The following is a 19,503-nucleotide window of genomic DNA, read 5'->3' as shown; positions in this document are numbered from 1 at the left end:
TCCAGAACTGGTTCAAAGGTAGAAGACAGAGGGTGGTGCTGGAGGGTTGTTTTTCAGACTGGAGGCCTGTGACCAGTGGTGTGCCACAAGGATCGGTGCTGGGTCCACTACTTTTCATCATTTATATAAATGATTTGAATGTGAGCATAAGAGGTACAGTTAGTAAGTTTGCAATGACACCAAAATTGGAGGTGTAGTGGACAGCGAAGAAGGTTACCTCAGATTAAACAGGATCTTGACCAGATGGGCCAATGGGCTGAGAAGTGGCAGATGGAATTTAATTTAGATAAATGTGAGGTGCTGCATTTTGACAAAGCAAATCTTAGCAGGACTTGTACACTTAATGGTAAGGTCCTAGGCAGTGTTGCTGAACAAAGAGACCTTGGAGTGCAGGTTCATAGCTCCTTGAAAGTGGAGTCGCAGGTAGATAGGATAGTGAAGAAGGCATTTGGTATGCTTTCCTTTATTGGTCAGAGTATTGTGTACAGGAGTTGGGAGCTGTACATGTTGCAGCTGTACAGGACATTGGTTAGGCCACTTCTGGAATATTGCGTGCAATTCTGGTCTCCTTCCTATCAAGTCTTTTCCCTGGGGTCGGGGAGTCCAGAACTAGAGGGCATAGGTTTAGGGTGAGAGGGGAAAGATATAAAAGAGACCAATGGGGCAACGTTTTCATGCAGAGGGTGGTACGTGTATGGAATGAACTGCCAGAGGAAGTGGTGGAAGCTGGTACAATTACATTTAAAAGGCACCTGGATGGGTATATGAATAGGAAGGGTTTGGAGGGATATGGGGCGGGTGCTGGCAGGTGGGACTAGATTGGGTTGGGATATCTGGTCGGCATGGACAAGTTGGATCGAAGGGTCTGTTTCCATGCTGTACATCTCTATGATTAAATCATCAATTTATATGGTCATGTGACGAGAGGGCTCATCAATATTACGCTGGAGAACTGCATTCGATAGCCTACTGTGTACAGATATAAATAAAGGAGTGCTGCAGTATGGAGGGAGTTGAAGAGCTGTGCTTATGTAGGGAACAGTGTTCATGCAGATGCCCACAGCCCAGAGGAGATTCCAGACTGCTGTCTCAATGTACCGCCAACAGTATTAATGTAAAGTACAGAATAAAGCAGGTACCACTTCTAAAGACAACTGGAGTACACTTGGAGTGGGTGTAGCACAAATTCAATGAAATGATAGATGGACTAATAGGGTTAAGCCATAAGGACAGATTGGCTAGACCAGCTTATGCTTTCAAGTTAAAGAATGGTTGAAATGCGGTGTATGAGGTGATTAAAGAGTAGATGGTGAGAAATGATTTCCTTTTGCTTTTCAGTCCAGGCACGAGACCTAAACAATTTCTAATCCATAAAGAATCACCAGAGATCTACACACAAAAAGGCCTTTCGGCCCTTCAGATTGAACTATTCTACTCCATTTTCCAGCACCTGGCCCATAGACTTGTATGCCTTGGCCATCTGGATGAAGTAGGGATTGAACCTGAGCTTACTGGTCCAGAGGTAGGGACACTGCCACCGATCCACAAAGGTGCTACAGAACAGGGGGTGTAACATTAGAAGTGACACTGATTGTTTGGGGTGATGACAGGTAATTTTGTTTTCCCACAACATGGTGGAAATGTGGAGTTGCTTATTGCAAAAAAAGCTGTTGTCTTGGGTGAAACTGTTGAGACTTAAGTTGATTATTTTAGACCAGTGAGCAAATGGTCCAAAATCAAAATAAGCAAATGAAGCCATGGTCTAAATCAGCCACAAACTATGAATGGCAGTGAAGAGGCTGGATGGCTGATTCACGTATGACTCTTTGGTGTCACTAGCATTGGTCTAGCGCAATATAGTTTAAATTATCTGTCTCACAAAAGTTGTCTTAATCTCTTCTGGGTGATCTTTAGACATCATGCTGACTGAAAGCTGTAACACCCCTCTGAATAGGTATTGAACCGCCTCTTAATTGCCTCCTATTGTTCGTCTGACAACTCACTGATTGATCTTTCACTGCAAACAACTGCAGCAATTAAATGGTCAGTTGCAGCTGAGCGCTGTTGTAAATATTTCTGGATTCGAACTGTAGACGGGAAAGATAGGGCAAAGTGCCCTCCAATCGCACAAAGCGAGGAAATGAACTGGATTCAATGCGATTAAGTGAAAACATTGCAACAAGTCAGCACCTTGTTATCTGAAGTTTTTCCAAAGTTGACAAATCAATCAATCAGGTTCTACTGGAATGCAAAGACCTGTCAGGAGAATGCAACAGTGTTTGCCACAGAGTGTGACCGCCTGGGTAGCACCAGGGCTGGAGATGAATGTCTGGCAGCATCTGACTGAGGAGCCCTGGCTGTTTGAAGAGGAAGAAAATGGAGAAGCTGAGAGAAGGGAGAGGGGCAGAGATTCTGGGAGGATTTTGCCTCGTGGGTGGGCCGACCAGCAGAAGGAAGGCCCCCTGAAGATTAATAGTGGCACGTGGCTGATATTGGACGGCAGAGAATGTTCTTGAATGGCATTGGGCAACAAATGCAGATTGTGATTCTGTTCTGTTGCTCCGTTTAAGTATTAAGCATGTGTCTGTGGTCAGAGTGGAATTAGAAACTGGGTGATTGATGTTTTTTTTGTAAATTGGAAACAGAATGGGACATGGCAGATTCATATCAATATATTGAATAGTTTTAATTGTATTTATGTTAAGCATTCGATTGAAATATGTGAAACAATTAAGAGAGCAAATTAAACCAAGAGAGAATGATGTAGAAAAATATTTACAAATTGTGTTAACTTGGTAAGCAGAAGCAAGAAGCTATTAAGAGCATAAGTAAAATATGGTCATATTTCTTGTTTACTGCTTAGTGGCTAACTGCCAAATTGGATCATCAGTTCATTCCTCTAAATTGTCTTGAGTTTCATTCCCGCGACCTCAGCAGAAATTAGAATCGCTGGGCGCTGCTAAATTAAGCCCCTGAATCCTGAAATGTCAATTCTCCTGCTTCTTGGATGCTGCCTGACCTGTTGTGCTTTTCCAGCACCACACTTACAACTCTGATTTCCAGCATCTGCAGTCCTGAGGTAACTCACTCCCCATTCCAGGGTTCTGCATGTTCATGCCAAACAACGAGATTGGAAGTGGCCCTTCAGGTCCAGAGTCCTGGAATTCACCAAGGATTGGGTGGTGGTGGGGGCGGAGGATCGTGCAGGGGCTTTATTAATACCTGGCTGTACTTGCAGGAGGAGTCTGGTGTGTGGCCTCCTGTCGATGCTTTCTGTCAGCAATGCCCGGACACGATGCAGCGTGACTCTAAACCCTTGGGGCTGTTGGAAACAACTTCACGCTTTGTTTAGGAGTCACTAATTCTCATGTCATAGCCACAGTATATAATAAATACTGTGCAATGTTTGCATTCCTTCTAAACGAAACTGGGAGAAAAAGAATTGGATTTGATCAATGTTATCCCCTCAAGATCTTACGTTGTTTGAAATGCATGTATCTGATTAGAATTTCCCTTTGCTCTACCACCTTGTGAATATTGTTAGACTTGTTTAAGGGAAAGCTAGATAAATACATGAGGAAGGAAGGAATAGCAGAATGTGATTAGCTAAGGGTAAACGGGGAGCTCATGTGGTGCTGAGTAACCTGTTTTGCTGCTGTTAGCCTTTTCCTGTGCACTCTGCCAGTCACTAACTTGTGTTGCAGGACGGAACAGGTAGAAAGCTTGTGGAATTTGAGAGTGAGTAAGCCCAGTCCATTACGTAAACCAGCCTTCCATCCATTGACTCCATCTATACATCCCACTGCCTTGGGAAAGCAGCCAACACAAACAAAGACCCCTCCCATTCTAGTTATACTCTCTCCCACCCTCTTCCATATTTGAATACATGTACAAACAGCTTCTTCCCTGTGGTTATCAGACGTTTGAATGGCCTTCTCCAATGTTAATTCTAATCTCTCTCTCTCTCTCTCTCTCTCTCTCTCTCTCTCTCTCTCTCTCTCTCTCTCTCTCTCTCTCTCTCTCTCTCTGTCTTTCTGTATCTTCTCTGCAGCTGGAACACTATATTCGGCACTCTACTCTTACCCTGATGCACTTTGTATGGTACGGTCGGTCTGTACCTGTATCACAGTGCACGTAACAACAATCATTCAATCAAAAGAGATAGGACCTGGAATTTTATACTCTAAAGGGGAAGGCATGTGGTTTTTTAAACATGGTGATAACAGGCAACTTTCAATTTACCATGATAAAGGTTTTTTTTTAGATTAGATTAGATTACTTACAGTGTGGAAACAGGCCCTTCGGCCCAACAAGTCCACACCGACCTGCCGAAGCGCACCCACCCAGACCCATTCCCCTACATTTACCCCTGCACCTAACACTACAGGCAATTTAGCATGGCCAATTCACCTAACCTGCACATTTTTGGACTGTGGGAGGAAACCGGAGCACCCGGAGGAAACCCACGCAGACACGGGGAGAATGTGCAAACTCCACACAGTCAGTCGCCTGAGGCAGGAATTGAACCCGGGTCTCTGGCGCTGTGAGGCAGCAGTGCTAACCACTGTGCCACCGTGCCGCCCAAAAGGTCTGCTTTGGGAATGGGGATAGTTAAAACGTGTTTGTGGACTTTAGAATTGACTGTCATCTTTGTGACTGTTTGGGATGCAATGTCTGATAGATATACTTCTGGATAACAAGTAAGTACCAATAACTAAAATATCATTTGGAGAGCAGCTTGGCAACTGTAGTTACAGCATAGTGTAGTTCAATCTGTAGGAAAATCGAGACTGTCAAGTTCAGGGGGATACATTTTGAGCAGAAATGTGAACAATTGTTACTGGGTAAAGTGCAAAGAATAGGTGCAATAGGGTCAAAACTACAGTCATCACAGTAACTGCTGGGTTGGCTTGGCAAATAAGTGTAGGAATCAATGTGGGTGCTGGTAGTGTCGTGCAGGGGAGAGAGAAGGATAATGATGATTGCCCAAAATCAGGTCAACAGGCACAGTGGAGGTGAATCTTTCAATAACGTCAAAGAGATTGAGAAACTGGTGAGGACTTTAAATAGGAAGCCATATGAAGATTGATGGAGCATGAAAAGACAATTATAAATACTTTCATAATGAGCAGAGAAATGATGATTCCGGAAAAAGAACATTCACTCGAAAGAACCCGAGTGTAACGTGATCACAAGAGACCAAGGACGTGGAAATTATCCTGGATTATTCCTCTGTCTCAAAGGAAGGGTGTCTGTATATTCTTATTGAAGGGACATTGCAACCAGTAATCCTGTTGGCCTTCTTCAAAGAGGAAATAGACCTAAAAGATTAAAGGAACTTGTGTTATAAAGTGGGACTTTGAAGACTATCCTGGAGATTGACGAGGTGTCACTGCATTTCAACAGCGGTACTGTAGCTGTGTCTCTGCACCATAAGCTTTTCTTTAGCCCATGTCAGGTTGGTACACACGTGGTTTTAGGTGCAGTTAATGACTCAGTGAAACATGCAGGTAATCCAGTTGTGATGCTAATGACATCCTTGGTGCTCTGTAACCATTTCAATGAGCTATTGCACTGAGAGGAATCCAGTACCCTCCTCCATCACCGATTGGATCGATTTCCCCACTGACAATGAATTGCTGCTTTCCCTGAACTCTTTACAATTTGTATTGTGCGTTGTATCTTGTTAACTCTCTCTTGCAACTGATTTGAGTACAGTCAGCTTTTTAATAAAGCTGAAAATATTCCTTGGAAAATCAAAGCAAGAATAGAGGAAAGATCAATTTGGGTTTCCCCTAAATACACTGAGGGAGACTTTCAGATTGTTGAATTATATCAGTGAGATAAATTGGGATAGGTGTAAAACTGCACTCACCCCAAGTCCCATTGTATACCACTGGCTCGTCTCTGTTGAAATTGGGTTATTAGTCATGGTGACGCACAAGGTTAACCTCTCTCATTTTGTGATATTCACATTTTTTTCACTTCCATCAAGAGATTTTGACACCAATTGGGTACTTTGGCTGATTTTTGTTTAGCATCTTCTCGACCCAGGACTCCTAGGGCACTGACCAAGTGAAGTTTGAGTCTAATTCTATTCCCCTCTTGCACTCTTTTGAGAATTGCAAAGAATTTCATTCACTGAATCATTTTTAAGCCAAAATTAAATTTACATTAATGATGTGCTCTTATTAAAGTTAATTTAGTATTGTAAATGTTTAAGTTCTGATCACTGTCTTATTTTAACATGTTTCAGGTGCAAAGTTAACCTTTTGACGTTCTCCAAGGGACAGGCAAACTGTAAGGAGCTGTCGCTGGAAAATGGACAGGGTTCTGTGGTTTTGTTGATCACAATTAGAACGTGCAACGGGGTCTACATCTCTGACCCCTGTGTCAGCCCACTGCATGATGAGACTGAGAGGCAGCAGATTATTCAGAGATATGTAAGTACACCGTACAACAAGAGTCGTTTAAAAGCCTTGACTGTAGGTGGCAAGTGGGCACTTTATAGTAGACACTAGAACTAGGGGACACAGCCTCAGAACGAGGGGGAGCAGATTTCAGATTGAGTTGAGGAGGAACATCCTCACCCAAAGGGTTGTGAATCTGTGGAATTTCCTACCCAATGAAACAGCTGAGGCTGTCTTATTGAATGTTTTTAAAGCAAAGTTAGATTTTTGAACAGTAAAGGAATTAAGGGTTATGGTCTGTGGATGGATAAGTGGAGCTGAGTCTATGAAAAGATCAGCTATGATCTTATTGAATGGTGGAGCAGGATATTCCTGCTCCGATTTCTTATGTTCTTACGTACAAACTGGCAGCAGAAGAGGGATGATTACTGTCTATAAGGAGAGGAAATACACCAGGCAATGCAACAACTTTGAGGGAGAAACAGTTAACTTTTTAAGTTGATGATAAATGACTTCTTGATTCGTAGAGGCTGCTAGACCTGTGGAGTATCTCCACCATTTTCTGCTTTTATTTCAAAATTTCACCACTTGTATTATATGAAGCTTAAGAAGAAACCCTTTCTTCAGGTTTAAGGTTTAGATTTAGCCCAACAGCAACTTGTTACTGCTCTACTTGAAACTTATTCCACAATAAGGACGGCACGGTGGCTCAGTGGTTAGCACTGCTGCCTCACAGCACCAGGGTCCTGGGTTTGATTCCAGCCTCGGGTAACTGTCTGTGTGGAGTTTGCACATTCTCCCCATGTCTGTCTGGGTTTCCTCTGGGTGCTCCGGTTTCCTCCCACAGTCCAAAGATGTGCCGATCAGCTGAATTGGCCATATAGAATTGCCCATAATGTCAGGTGCATTAGTCAGAGGGAAATGGGTCTGGGTGGGTTACTCTTCAGAGGGTCGGTGTGGACTGGTTGGGCCGAAGGGCCTGTTTCCACGCTGTAGGGAATCTAAAATCAAATAATAACAGAGCTAATGGTCCAGTTTACAAAGGTGCCAACCTACCTCATAAAATCTGTAGCAATGCAAGCTTTTTCTTTTGGACTTTGCATCATTTTTAGTAAGCAGACCTCGGGTGGTGAGGTTGCATTAAGTTGGACACAGTGAAAATAATTCAAAGTGAGTTGGCGTTCTGCCCTATATTAAACCCTGGTGCGATTGTACCCATTAACAAGAGGCAGTGAGATAATCTGGGATCTTATTCTAAGAATGATGCTATGGCTGAGAATTTCCTGGGTGGCATGGTGGTTCAGTGGTTAGCACTGCTGTCTCACTGTTCCATGGTGCCAGGTTTGATTCCAGCCTCAGACGATATCTGTGTGGAGTTCTTCCTGTGTCTGCGTGGTATTCCTCCAGGTGCGATGCTTGTCTCCCAAGGATGTGCAGTTTAGGGTAGATTGGCCATGCTAAATTGACCATAGTGTCCATGGATTGCAGGCTAGGTGGGTTAATCGTGCCAAATGTAGAGTTACAGGGATAACATTGGGATATCCTTCAGAGGATCAATGGCGATTCTATGAAACAGATCCCTTTTAAACTCAAGTCCTGGCAAAGTATGAGCAGATTTACTCCAGCATATGTAGGATGCTGTATTTCAGTATAGCACAGAATCACCTCTACAGTGTGGAAAGAGGCCATTCAGCCCATCGAGTCCACACTGACCCTCCAAAGAGCATTCTGCCCAGACCTACCCCCCCCATGACCTCATATCTCCCATGGCTAACCCACCTAGCCTGCACATCCTGGACACTATGGGGCAATGTAGCTTGGCCAATCCACCTAACCTGCACATCTTTGGAGTGTGGGAGGAAACCCACGCAGACACGGGGAGAAAGTGCAAGCCCCACACAGTCACCTGAGGCTGGAATCGAACCCGGGTCCCTAGAGCTGAGAGGTAATAGTGTTAACCACTGAGCCACCGCGCCAGCAGAAGGAGCCGTGCTCCCCATTGAGATCATTTTGGCTCTTCGTTTAGTTATAAGTCAGAAGCTGTAGTGAATGATGAGCTCTTTATTCTCTATGCTGTTTGGTGAACTTTTTTAACTGAAGTTTTAATTTTGATTTTCAGTGTTTGAGAAATACCTTCCAGGATATAAGCGACATTGGGTTCCTGCAAGTACAAGTGGTAAAAGCTAGTAACTTGGCAGCAGCAGACTTTGCAGGTACTTTCTGGGACGGCACGGTGGCTCAGTGGGGGGAGCAGCATGATGGCTCAGTGGTAGCACTGCTGCCTCTCAGTGCCAGGGACCTAGGTTTGATTCCCGTCTCCTCAGTGTGGAGGTTGCACATTCTCACCGTGTCTGCGTGGGTTTCCTCTGGGTGCTCCGGTTTCCTCCCACAGTCCAAAGGTGTACAGGTCAGGTGAATTGGCCGTGTTAAATTGCCCGTAGTGTTAGGTGCATTAGTCAGATGGAAATGGTTCCCGGTGGGATACTCTTCAGAGGGTTGGCATGGACCTTTTGGGCCGAAGGGCCTGTTGGCACACTGTAGGGAATCTAATCTAATCTTTACTGTGAACCTCTTTAATCTGGCACCCTCAATTGCTCACAGTCACTGCTTCACCTTTTGGTCCCCCCACCTCATTCTTCTATCCTTTTACTCCCTGTGTTGTCTCTTCAATGTAATATTTTCTTCCATTGGGAGTAAGTTTAATTTTGGATGACATTGGACCAGCTGACTGGGTTAATGTTTCCTATTTTACTTCAATGTCCAAGGGCAATGTTAGGTTTTTGTTTCTAATGCTCTCTTTGAATTTGTTTCAGTCTTTCACATTTTTTCCTCATTCCTTGTCCCATTGCCCCTCTATCTTCCCACTCCTGTTCGTTCAATCAGATATTGGTAGACAGGGTAATGAAGAAAGCATTTGGTATGTGTGGCTTTATTGATCAGAGCATTGAGTAAAGGAGTTGAGAGGTCATGTTGTGCTGTACAGGACATTGGTTTGTCCACTTTTGGAATATTGTGTGCAATTCTGGTCTCTCTGCTATAGGAAAGATGTTGTTAAACTTTAAAGAGTTCAGAAAAGACTTACAAGGATGTTGCCAGGGTTGGAGAGTTTGAGCTATAGGAAGGGACTGAATAGGCTGGGGCTTCTTTCCCTGCTGTGTCTGAGGCTGAGGGATGACCTTTCAGAGATTTATAAAATCATGAGGAACTTAGATAGGATGAATAGACAAGGTTTTTTTTTATCCAGGGTAGCGGAGTCCATAGATTTAAGGTGAGAGGGAGAAGATTTGAAAGGGACCTAAGGGCCAACTTTTTCATACAGAGGGTGGTGCATGTACAGAATGAGCTGGCAGAGGAAGTGGTGGAGGCTGGTACAATTACAACATTTAAAAGGCATCTGGATAGGTATATGAAGAGGAAGGGTTGAGAGAGATATGGGCCAAACGCTGGCAAATGGCACTAGTTCAGCATGGGAAACCTGACCATCATGGATGCGTTGGACCTCAGGGACTGTTTCCATGCTGTACAATGTTATGAGTATATTAGTGGTATTCCGGTAAACTACTCTTGCAGTAAGAAACATGTTGATGTGTTTATGTTTATATTTTACATTTTGCTTTGATCCTTAATTATTTTGTAGAAGGAAGTTACCTCATTGTTTCAAATTAAATGTGCCTTCCTCCATCAGTGCCTTTTGTGAGTGGGAAAGGGACGACTTGCATTTATATGGCACTTATACAGCCTCAAGTTGACCCAAGCCTCTTTAGAGGTGTTTAGGTTCTTTGAAAATGTTGAACGACTTCAGAAGTGCTTATCAATTGTACAATGCTTTGGGATGCCCTGTGTTGTGAGGGGTAATTTTATACTTGCATTCTCAGAAAGCAGTGCAATAGTGACTTGTTTTAATGATGTTGATGAAAGGATAAATATTGTCAGAGACAGTGGGAAGACAGCCCTCTCCATACCTTAACAATGTACTGGATCAGGGAGTGCCATGAGGTCCTGAATGCACTGTTTCATCCCAAGGATTCCTTGCTGACAGTGCAGCACTCCCTCATTACTGCACCATTGTGACAGATTAGAATTTATCCTCTGGCCTGGATATGTCCCGTAAGGAATTCATTGACCATTTTAAAACCGACAGTAAACGCTGGAGTGCACAACCTTACAAAGGAGTGCGATTAGGGACGGAAATGCTGGTTGGCACAGATATTAGTTCAGAAAAGAGTCTGTTATGGGGCATGACAATGAGCCATATGCGATTACCTCTGATCATCCGTTCTCTCGTTTGCAAATGAGAGGAGGGTCTTTAAAATTCAAACTGGATGAGTAATGCAGCATCAGGAGCAAATCCGTGAAGCATTTATTCTACATCAGAGGTGAGTTATATTAATAATGCAGCTCTGTTCTAAATAAGGATCAGAGACACTGTGATATTTCACTGTTAATATACTGCAGCCTTAACTGCCTGACAGTGAACTGTGGGAATAGGTCGACCTTGTTCACCTGCCCTCCTGCCTTCATGATGGACTTCTTGCAAATTAGGAGCTTGATTTGGTACCATATGGTGCCTGCAGTGACCCTGAGAGAGGTGCTGTGCTTAGTAAACGTATCAGACTCCTGTCTGTACATCGAACATATTTTCTCTGTAATGAGCATTTTTTTTTGCAGTGGGATCAGAACAGTTCAGTCCCAGTCCTTCAACTGAAACCATATGAAACCCTGCAGTAAACTCAGGTTGTAAATGGAGTATCATCTATTACTGTTTGAAACAGGGTATTCCTTGTCTGAAGAATAATTAAGCATTTGGTGATGTGCTTCGGTCATAAGATTAGCCATCTGAAATGTAACTTTCCTTCTAGAAATAAAATGATTATGCATTTCCAACAGAAGACAATGTTTGAATTCACTAGAAATGACCAAAGCAAATAGCATAGGCCCATTCTCAGGGAACGTTCGGCAAGTTATTTACTTCCTTATGTACTTTCAGAGGTCAGTGCAGCAGAAATGTTCAGTGATGTAGAATTTGATGTCAAGACTTGAGTTTCTATAAAAGCATCCTCAAGTCCTTCTCCCACACATGTCCACATCCACTCCTGTAGGGTCATGCACCCACACAGAAAGTTGGTCCCAACTTGAAATCACAACACCACGTAGAAAATGTGTCAGTATTATTAGAAACAGACTCACCTGTGGGAATCACAATCATGAAACTAGTTGGAAGCTTTTAACTTAACGAGCTTTCAATGAAGGGTTGTTGAGTTCTCTGACATGCTGACTGTCAAATGCATGATTGTTGAGTGGATTCCGTTAGGAGCTGTATTAATCTGTCCACTCATTGGCTGTCCCTCCATTCAAAGACCCCATCTATTCAGTGTCATGGTTTCTGCTGCGAGTCTTTGTGTAACTAAAGAGGACGACTTTTCAACCACAGTCTTAAGGATGGATGTGGCAAGACGTCCCACCGGATCCAGAATGTAGAATTTGCTTCCTTTATATTTCTGCCCAGTAATAGGTAATTAAAATTTAATAAAATTGCTGAAAAAGGAGGCAAGCTGCTGAGGCTTTTGATCTTACTTACATCAGGACAAAGGCAAGAATGCCAAACTTCAAGCTGTCGTGATTGGAATGAGGTTGGCCAGGTGAAATAGAATATGAATTCTGTGATTGGTTGCTAACTTGGGCCAATCAGGGAGTCATGGCTGACAGGATTCTTAGGGATTCTCTTCACTCTAGGGACTGACTCTGGTCAGAGTCCATGTACTGTACACATGTAAATAAAGGGTGACGGGATACTTGCTTCCGTGGAGTTATGTCAGAAACAATCAGCTATAGAGAAAAGCATGCTGTTTGGTTGGCACGTTGATGGTGATTCTTGTGTTAGTCCTGAGGAGGGCAGTAACAGTCACTTGTTTGCAACAAAATTTCAGTTTGGTCCCACCAAGCGACTATTTAAAATATGAACCTTTGATCTGTGTTATGAAGTATGGAGGTTTCTCAGGACTGACTGAAGAGTGACAATTGCTAAGAATCACCTTTTGTGAGCTGAAGGAATGTAATCAGAGTCTCGGTTGGCTGTACGTTCCCTGTGTGCTATTCAGTAGGATCATAGCTGATATTCAACTTTAGTCCATTTGCCTTCCCTCCCCCCACCCTGTCTTGTTTCTCTCAGTCCCCAAAAATCTATAACTTTCTGTCTTGAATTACGTAATGGCTTTCTGTGGTTTGTAAAATTCTGGCAAGCCTGAAAGTTGAGAGATAAAAATCGTTGCCATATAATTGCAAAATAAAAGGTAATGATGTTATCAGTGATGGCAAGCCTCAGAAACTCACTGGGTGCTTTATTGTTTTGACTGATCAATAAGCATTACGTTTCTCAGGGTGTTGAAAATATTGGGAGAAATCGCTCCTATGTTTCTTTGGACGTGCTCTGATCATTCTTAAACCAGCCCTGATTGACTGGGTTGACTTTTGGCCTTGTTTGTCAATCATTCAGCTTGACATGACTACAGTACACAGACACCACACACACACTCGCACTCTTTCACACACTGTCAAACATACACATAGACAACTCATTCACACTCTCTTCCCCCCCACCTCTCTCTCTCTCTGTCTCTCTCACTCTCTCGCTCTCTCTCTCTCTCTCTCTCACACACACACACACACACAGACACTTATTGTTAAATATCACTGACTTTGGAAATATTTGTGGCTGGGAAGCAAGTGAAGGCGGCATTTCGAACTTGAATGCAGTTTTATCCTTCTGAAATAAATTTCCTTTCCGATTTGTGTATCATACTATAAAATAAAACTTGCAGTTTGTCCTGTTTCTTGTATAGCAACAGAATGCTACCAGTGGAAATGACCCCTTCCTCTGGTTAGGACACAAAGCTAGACAAGCTGAAACAGAAATTGCTGGAAAAATTCAGCAGGTCTGGCAGTATCTATGGAGAGAAAACAGAGTTAACATTTTGGGTCCAGTGACACTTTTTAAGAACTGCCTGCTTTGCCTAGTTTGATAGGATCATTACTAATCACCTGACTGGATACATTGTATCTCCATTTGATCGGATCATTGCTGATCACCTGACTGGATACATTGTATCTCAGTTTGATAGGATCATTGCTGATCACCTGACTGGACACAGTGTATCTCAGTTTGATACCTTCAGCTGTCCAGACTTTGAGCTTTAGAATTCATAGGATTGTCACAGTAAAGAATGAGGCTATTCAGCCTATCATATCAGGACTGGCTTGCTGAATGAGCACTCGTCTCTTTGTCAAATGTCTGTCCAATTCCTTTTTGAATGTTTTCTTTGAAAACTGCTTCCAGCGAATACGCAGGCAGCCATGCTCCAGACCATAATCACTCGCTGCATAGAAAAGGTTTCTAACATTCCAGTTGTCGATAACTTTAAACTTGTGTCCTCTCGATATGACCTTTAAACAATTGAGAATGCTGTACGATAAGCAGTCCTAACTTTTCCAGTTACCCTGTCCCTGAAATTGTTCTCATGAACCTTTTCTGCACTTTCTCTAATGATTTCACATCCAAAAATGCGATGCCCAAAAGTGGATGTAGTACTCCATTTGAGGTCACGCTAGTGTTCTATACAGTAGCTTCCTTTCTCTTGTACTCTTTGCCCCTATTAATAACAACGATATGCTTTATTATCTGCACTCTCAACCTCTGTCCTGTCACCTTCAATGATTTAGACACATGTACACACAAGTCCCCATGTTCTTCCTATCAAAATGAATCATCTCTCACTTTTCTGCATTGAACTTTATCTGAACAATCTGCCCATTCCACCAACTTGTCTATATTCTTTTCCAGTTGTACACTACCCTCCTTACAGTTCACAGTGATTTCAAGTTTCATCCTATGTGCCAAGTGCATCAAAATCTACGTCATTGATGTACGTTAAGAAAAGCAAGGGACCCAATGCTGACCCCTGGGAAACACGGTTAAAAAATTTCTTTCCACCCATGGAGCATGCAGCAACTACTAGCCTCTGCTTTGTGTCAGTGAGCCATTGGACGGGTTGGACCGAAGGGTCTGTTTCCATGCTGTACATCTCTATGACTGTATGACTCTGTGATTCAGTAAACGGGGCGAGGTCAGTCAGCTCCTCGACCCTGCTGCATTATTCAGTATCATCATTGGCCAGTCTGACTGAAACCTCAACTCTGCAATCTCACCTATCTCTGATGATCTCTTGCATAATGGAAATCCATCTACCTCCGCATTAAAATAATTCACAGATTCTGTTTCAACCATAGTTTCAGAAAGAAAGTTCCAAAGACTCAATGTTATCTGAGAGAAAATAATTTACCTCATTTCTGTTGTACATGGGCAACCCTGATTTGGTTTTATAGTTTGTATCAATTATTCCCTCCCTGTACTTCCCAACCTCTCCCCCAACCCCCCCCCCCCCCCCCCCCCCCATCTTTTCTCCTCTTTGAAACCATGACTTAAGAACTACCTATCTCTTTAGCCAAGCTTTTAGTTTAAACTGATCTAGCATCTTTTTACTTGATGTAGTTTAATTGAGATATTATTACAATTCTGTTGAGGACTGTTAAAACTTAAAGAATTCCACACAATCAACTGACAGAAATTTGTCACAAGGTTTCAAAATAATCGCCAACTTTAATGGAGATCAACAAAATGAAATTAAGAACTATCAATTTAGCACTATAGCTTGCATTTGTCTGATGCAATGACCACAGTTCTGTTTTGTATTTGGCTCTAAGAATTCCTTAGACTTATAAAATCTTGACTCACCAGTCAAGGGTAAATGTCATTTATTTACTTTTCTTGGCACCAACTCAAAAGGTGTGCCACAACCCTCCAGAATTTACTTTGACTCTGCTTTGAATTCCAGCTTTTCTTAAAGGTCGAAATTCGATTGGGTGAAGGTGTAGTTCTCCATTTGTTTCGGGGCCTTGCAACCCTCTATTTTTTCTTTATAGACCTTGGGACTGTGGATGTCTCGGCTTCTTGTTGAAGTTGTCAGTGGATATGCAGTTGTATCTACCAAGTGCCCCTAAAATGGGTCATGCATCCTTCAAATCTTTGTACCTGTCCATCTACCCTTGTAACATAAACTTCAAGTAGCTTTTAACTGCAGTTAATTCCCAGCTGGTTTGAATTGCATTCACATAAGAATGAATACTTGTAACTTGCTGAAACTTAAAATTATGTTCGAAAATCTGTGATTTTGGTATTCACAAGAGCAGCTTGGGAAATCGTACATTACAGACACTATATAAATTCAAGTTGTTGAAGGAATACGTGTGTATTTGCTGAAAGTGATATTGTAGACCGTTCTTGAACAATAAATTGTGGCTCTTTGCACCTGTAAACAATCTTTGCCCTGAAAGCAGCAGACATATAATTAGTTTTAATATGTCATCCATATTTTTGCCTCCCTAATAAATAACACACCTTTCAGCTGGAACAAACGATACAGACTGTGGAGGTAAATGTTATTGTTACTGCTCCTTCGCAGCACATGAACCTCATTAGTCAGTACTTAAACATGGTATGGAAGCATTCTTTTGGCGATGGCTCTCTGAGCTGCAATATAAATCATGACACTTTCGTAATAACGCTGGCACTGCCTGCTAATGGAGCGTGTGAACCCGTTCATAAACAAAGAACAATAACACTGCTGCATGATTCATTACCTCATAAGGTGGTGTCTGCTAAAATTTTGTGCTTTTGTGACTTGCACTATAGTAAAGATTCACAGGGGATTCTAGGGAATGACATTTACCCTTGACTGGTGAGTCAGTCAGCTCTGCTTTGATGCAAAAGTAAAGGAGATTAACTCCATGTGATACAATTATGTAAAATTGCTGTCTGCACTTCCCTTTTTGCCTTATTGCCTCCTTTTAAAGTAAACACCAACAATTCTCCCTAGCACCATCAGAACACAAGAATCTGTTGAATTTGGTCATGTATGTTTTACGCATATTTTTAAGGACCTCATGTGCAAAGTACTTTATCTTTATTTTTCATGGAGAGGCTACTGGCAGTTGCTGTTGTTTTATCTATAGGCAGCCAGTGGCCCAGGAGCTCCTTGGGGAGAGTGTGGAGGCCTTTCAGTCAGAGACTAAAGGAGAAAAGACCGTAGGAACCCAAGAGAAATTGTGTAAACAGCTGGCAACAGCCTGTTACATATCTTGGATTTCACCCGTTTCCACTGAAGTTACAGTGGCTTAATCCCTGAAAAATATTCATATGTATAATATAAAATGTGTACTTCTGTACGTATGAAGTAGGATGCTAGTCCTTGAGGAATGTGTTGAAAGATTCAGGTGAACAAACAATGCAGAAGATCTAGAAATATTATAAGGTTGAGATTTTAGGAGCAAAATAATGATGGTTTAATGAGGAAAGAAAATTAATAAGGAGAGCTGACTTTTTTGCATTGTTGCAAATTGGACAGAATTATACAGAGAGTGAAAGTGACGTCAGTCAAGATGCTCGATTCCAAAGGAGTACATGATTTGCCAAATCAGGTTAACTTTTCAGTATTGAAGGTATTATTATTGAAACTGGAAGGTACTCCTACAGAAAGTCAGCCGAGGTAATTTGAGACACAATTCGACTTTGAGACTAAACAGTTAAATCTTCTGTGAAGGGCAACAAATATTTTTCCTGTGGATTTTAACTTGAATAATTTGGAGATCCCGGTGTTGGACTGGCGTATACATAGTTAAAAATCACACAACTCGAGGTTATAGTCCAACTTCCCAAATAAACCTGAATGGGGCAGTACAGTGGCTCAGTGGTTAGCACTGCTGCCTCAGCACCAGGGACCTGGGTTTGATTCCAGCCTCGGGTTGCAGATTGCACATTCTCCCCTGTGTCTGCATGGGTTTCCTCCCACAGTCCAAAAATGTGCAGGTCAGGTGAACTGGCCATGCTAACTTGCCCATAATGTTAAGTGCATTAGTCAGAGGGAAACAGGTCTGGGTGGGTTACTCTTCGGAGGGTCGGTGTGGACTGGTTGGGCCAAAGGACCTGCTGCCGAACTGCAGAGAATCTAATCTAATCTAAACCTGTTGGACTCTAGCCTGCTGTTGTGGGAGTTTTAAACTTGAATGAGGTTAAATTGAGCAAAGCGAAGGGGATGGATGAACGAAAGGAGTTGAAGTGGGTGAGGTTGCGAATTTCTAAATGGTGGAGTCACTTTGCTTAGGGTAGGAATTTTGAAATAATGCTGTATGAAACTTTGTGAAATGTAAATTTATCGAGTGACAGATGGGGAACCCCAGGCAGACTTACAGCCCAGATTCTACGTCTTGCCTGTTTTCTTCAGGAATGTTTAATTATTGCTCATTTATCTGAGCAGACTATTTTAGAACCAACTAATTTTTATAAACATGATAAATTTGCACTTCGTTTTATGACAATAAATCACTGGCTTGAAACCCTTAATCAATTAGTCATGGAGTCATAGAGATGTACAGCACGGAAACAGACCCTTCGGTCCAACTCGTTGACCAGATATCCGAACCCAATGTAGTCCCACCTAACAGCACCCGGCCCTTATCCTTAGGCTACTTTTGGAGTATTGCGTGCAATTCTAGTCTCCTTTCTATTAGAAGGATGTTGTGAAACTTGAAAGAGTTCAGAAAAAGTTTACAAGGATGTTGCCAAGGTTGGAGGGTGTGAGCTACAGGAAGAGGGTGAATAGGCTGGGACTGTTTTCACTGGAGCGTCGGAGGCTGAGGGCTGACCTTATCACAAGGGGCATAGATATGTTAAATAGACAAGGTCTTTTCCCTGTGGTGGGGGAGTCCAGAATTTGAAGGTATAGATTTAGGGTGAGAGGGGAAAGATATAAAAGGGACCTAAACGGCAACTTTTTCACGCAGAGGGTGCTGTGCGTTGAATGAGCTGCCAGAGGATGTGGTGGAGGCTAGTACAATTGCAACATTTAAAAGGCATCTGGATGGGTATATGAATAGGAAGGGTTTATCTCTGCAATTTAAGAGTGCATGGGCCAGGTATACCATAGAATCATGGAAATGTACAGCACGGAAACAGACCCTTTGTTCCAACTTGCCTATACTGACTAGATGTCCTAAATAATCTAGTTCCATTTGCCAGCACTTGACCCATATCCCTCCTATTCATATACCCAACCAGATGCCTTTTAAATGTTGTAATTGTACCAACCTCCACCACTTCTTCCGGCAGCTCAACCCATACACATACCACCCTCTGTGTGAAAAAGTTGCTCCTCAGGTCCCTTTTAAATCAATATATTTGTAATCATGTAATCATCAACCCATTTAATTTTCACCATAAACGTATTGAGATTTTTGAGCATCATCTTCTCTGTTTTTATCTTTTGTTGACTTTTTCTGGGATATTTGAAGGGTCCAATCATTATCATTGCTGAGAATTTGAAATGATATTGAAAACATTAATGGGCGGGACTTCCCCATATCACCTGTTAAAAGTAAGGGCAGTTTGCTACCTCGTTCTTGGGTAAGTCATCATTTGGTATTACTTGCACTTCAGGCTTTCACTGTGCCATATTTGAATCTATGCGACAGTACGTGCATTAATGTACAGGATCCTGTAGTTGGCAAGCAGAAGGAACATTGTATACACATAAGGCCTGTTTTAACTCAAAGAAAGAGATGGCAGCCATTTTCTGGTTTCTGCCAGGGCACATCCTTGACTAATCAGTCAGCCTTCCTGCATAAAAAAGGTATACAAAGGTTGTCAGTTAACTGTCACTCATCATTAGCAGGTGCACTCTCCATGGCAGTGTCATAATCCACTTAACCAATCAATCAGCACTCTTCTCTCATGCAATATAATTGTTGCTTTCCCTTTCCTTTGCTATTTCTTGTGAATTGTCCTGACCATTGCCGAATAAGCGCATCGACAAGATGTGCCTCTTTTTTCAACAAGCTCTCAGATCATAATGCTCCCATTGTCAAGATGAACTGGGGACATGACATGCTAAATCTGAGTACTGTATGCCTGTTCAGATGGATAAGTGATCTCACAGCATTACTTGATGAACAACATGGGAACTCTTAAAGTGCCTCAACCAACATG

The 19,503-nt window shown here is 42.4% G+C and overlaps 1 protein-coding gene across 11 annotated transcripts in view; it reads left to right on the top strand.

Annotated features, from left to right (window-relative positions):
* The window catches only part of LOC122541051 (multiple C2 and transmembrane domain-containing protein 2-like), a 476,548-nt gene that overhangs the window by 274,449 nt on the left and 182,596 nt on the right, over positions 1-19,503 (top strand). For all 11 annotated transcript variants that reach the window (XR_006309501.1, XM_043677545.1, XM_043677546.1 and 8 more), the window contains 2 exons: positions 6,257-6,443; positions 8,530-8,623. Coding sequence is in view for 10 of the 11 variants with exons in the window: in XM_043677545.1 (XP_043533480.1) it covers positions 6,257-6,443; positions 8,530-8,623 (281 nt within the window). In the remaining variant the exon portion in view is untranslated. The remainder of the gene's footprint in view (positions 1-6,256; positions 6,444-8,529; positions 8,624-19,503) is intronic.

The sequence above is a fragment of the Chiloscyllium plagiosum genome, chromosome 36 (genome assembly GCF_004010195.1).
Source record: "Chiloscyllium plagiosum isolate BGI_BamShark_2017 chromosome 36, ASM401019v2, whole genome shotgun sequence".
NCBI classification, from domain to species: Eukaryota; Metazoa; Chordata; class Chondrichthyes; order Orectolobiformes; family Hemiscylliidae; genus Chiloscyllium; species Chiloscyllium plagiosum.
This window is presented reverse-complemented; position numbering and strand designations above follow the sequence as displayed.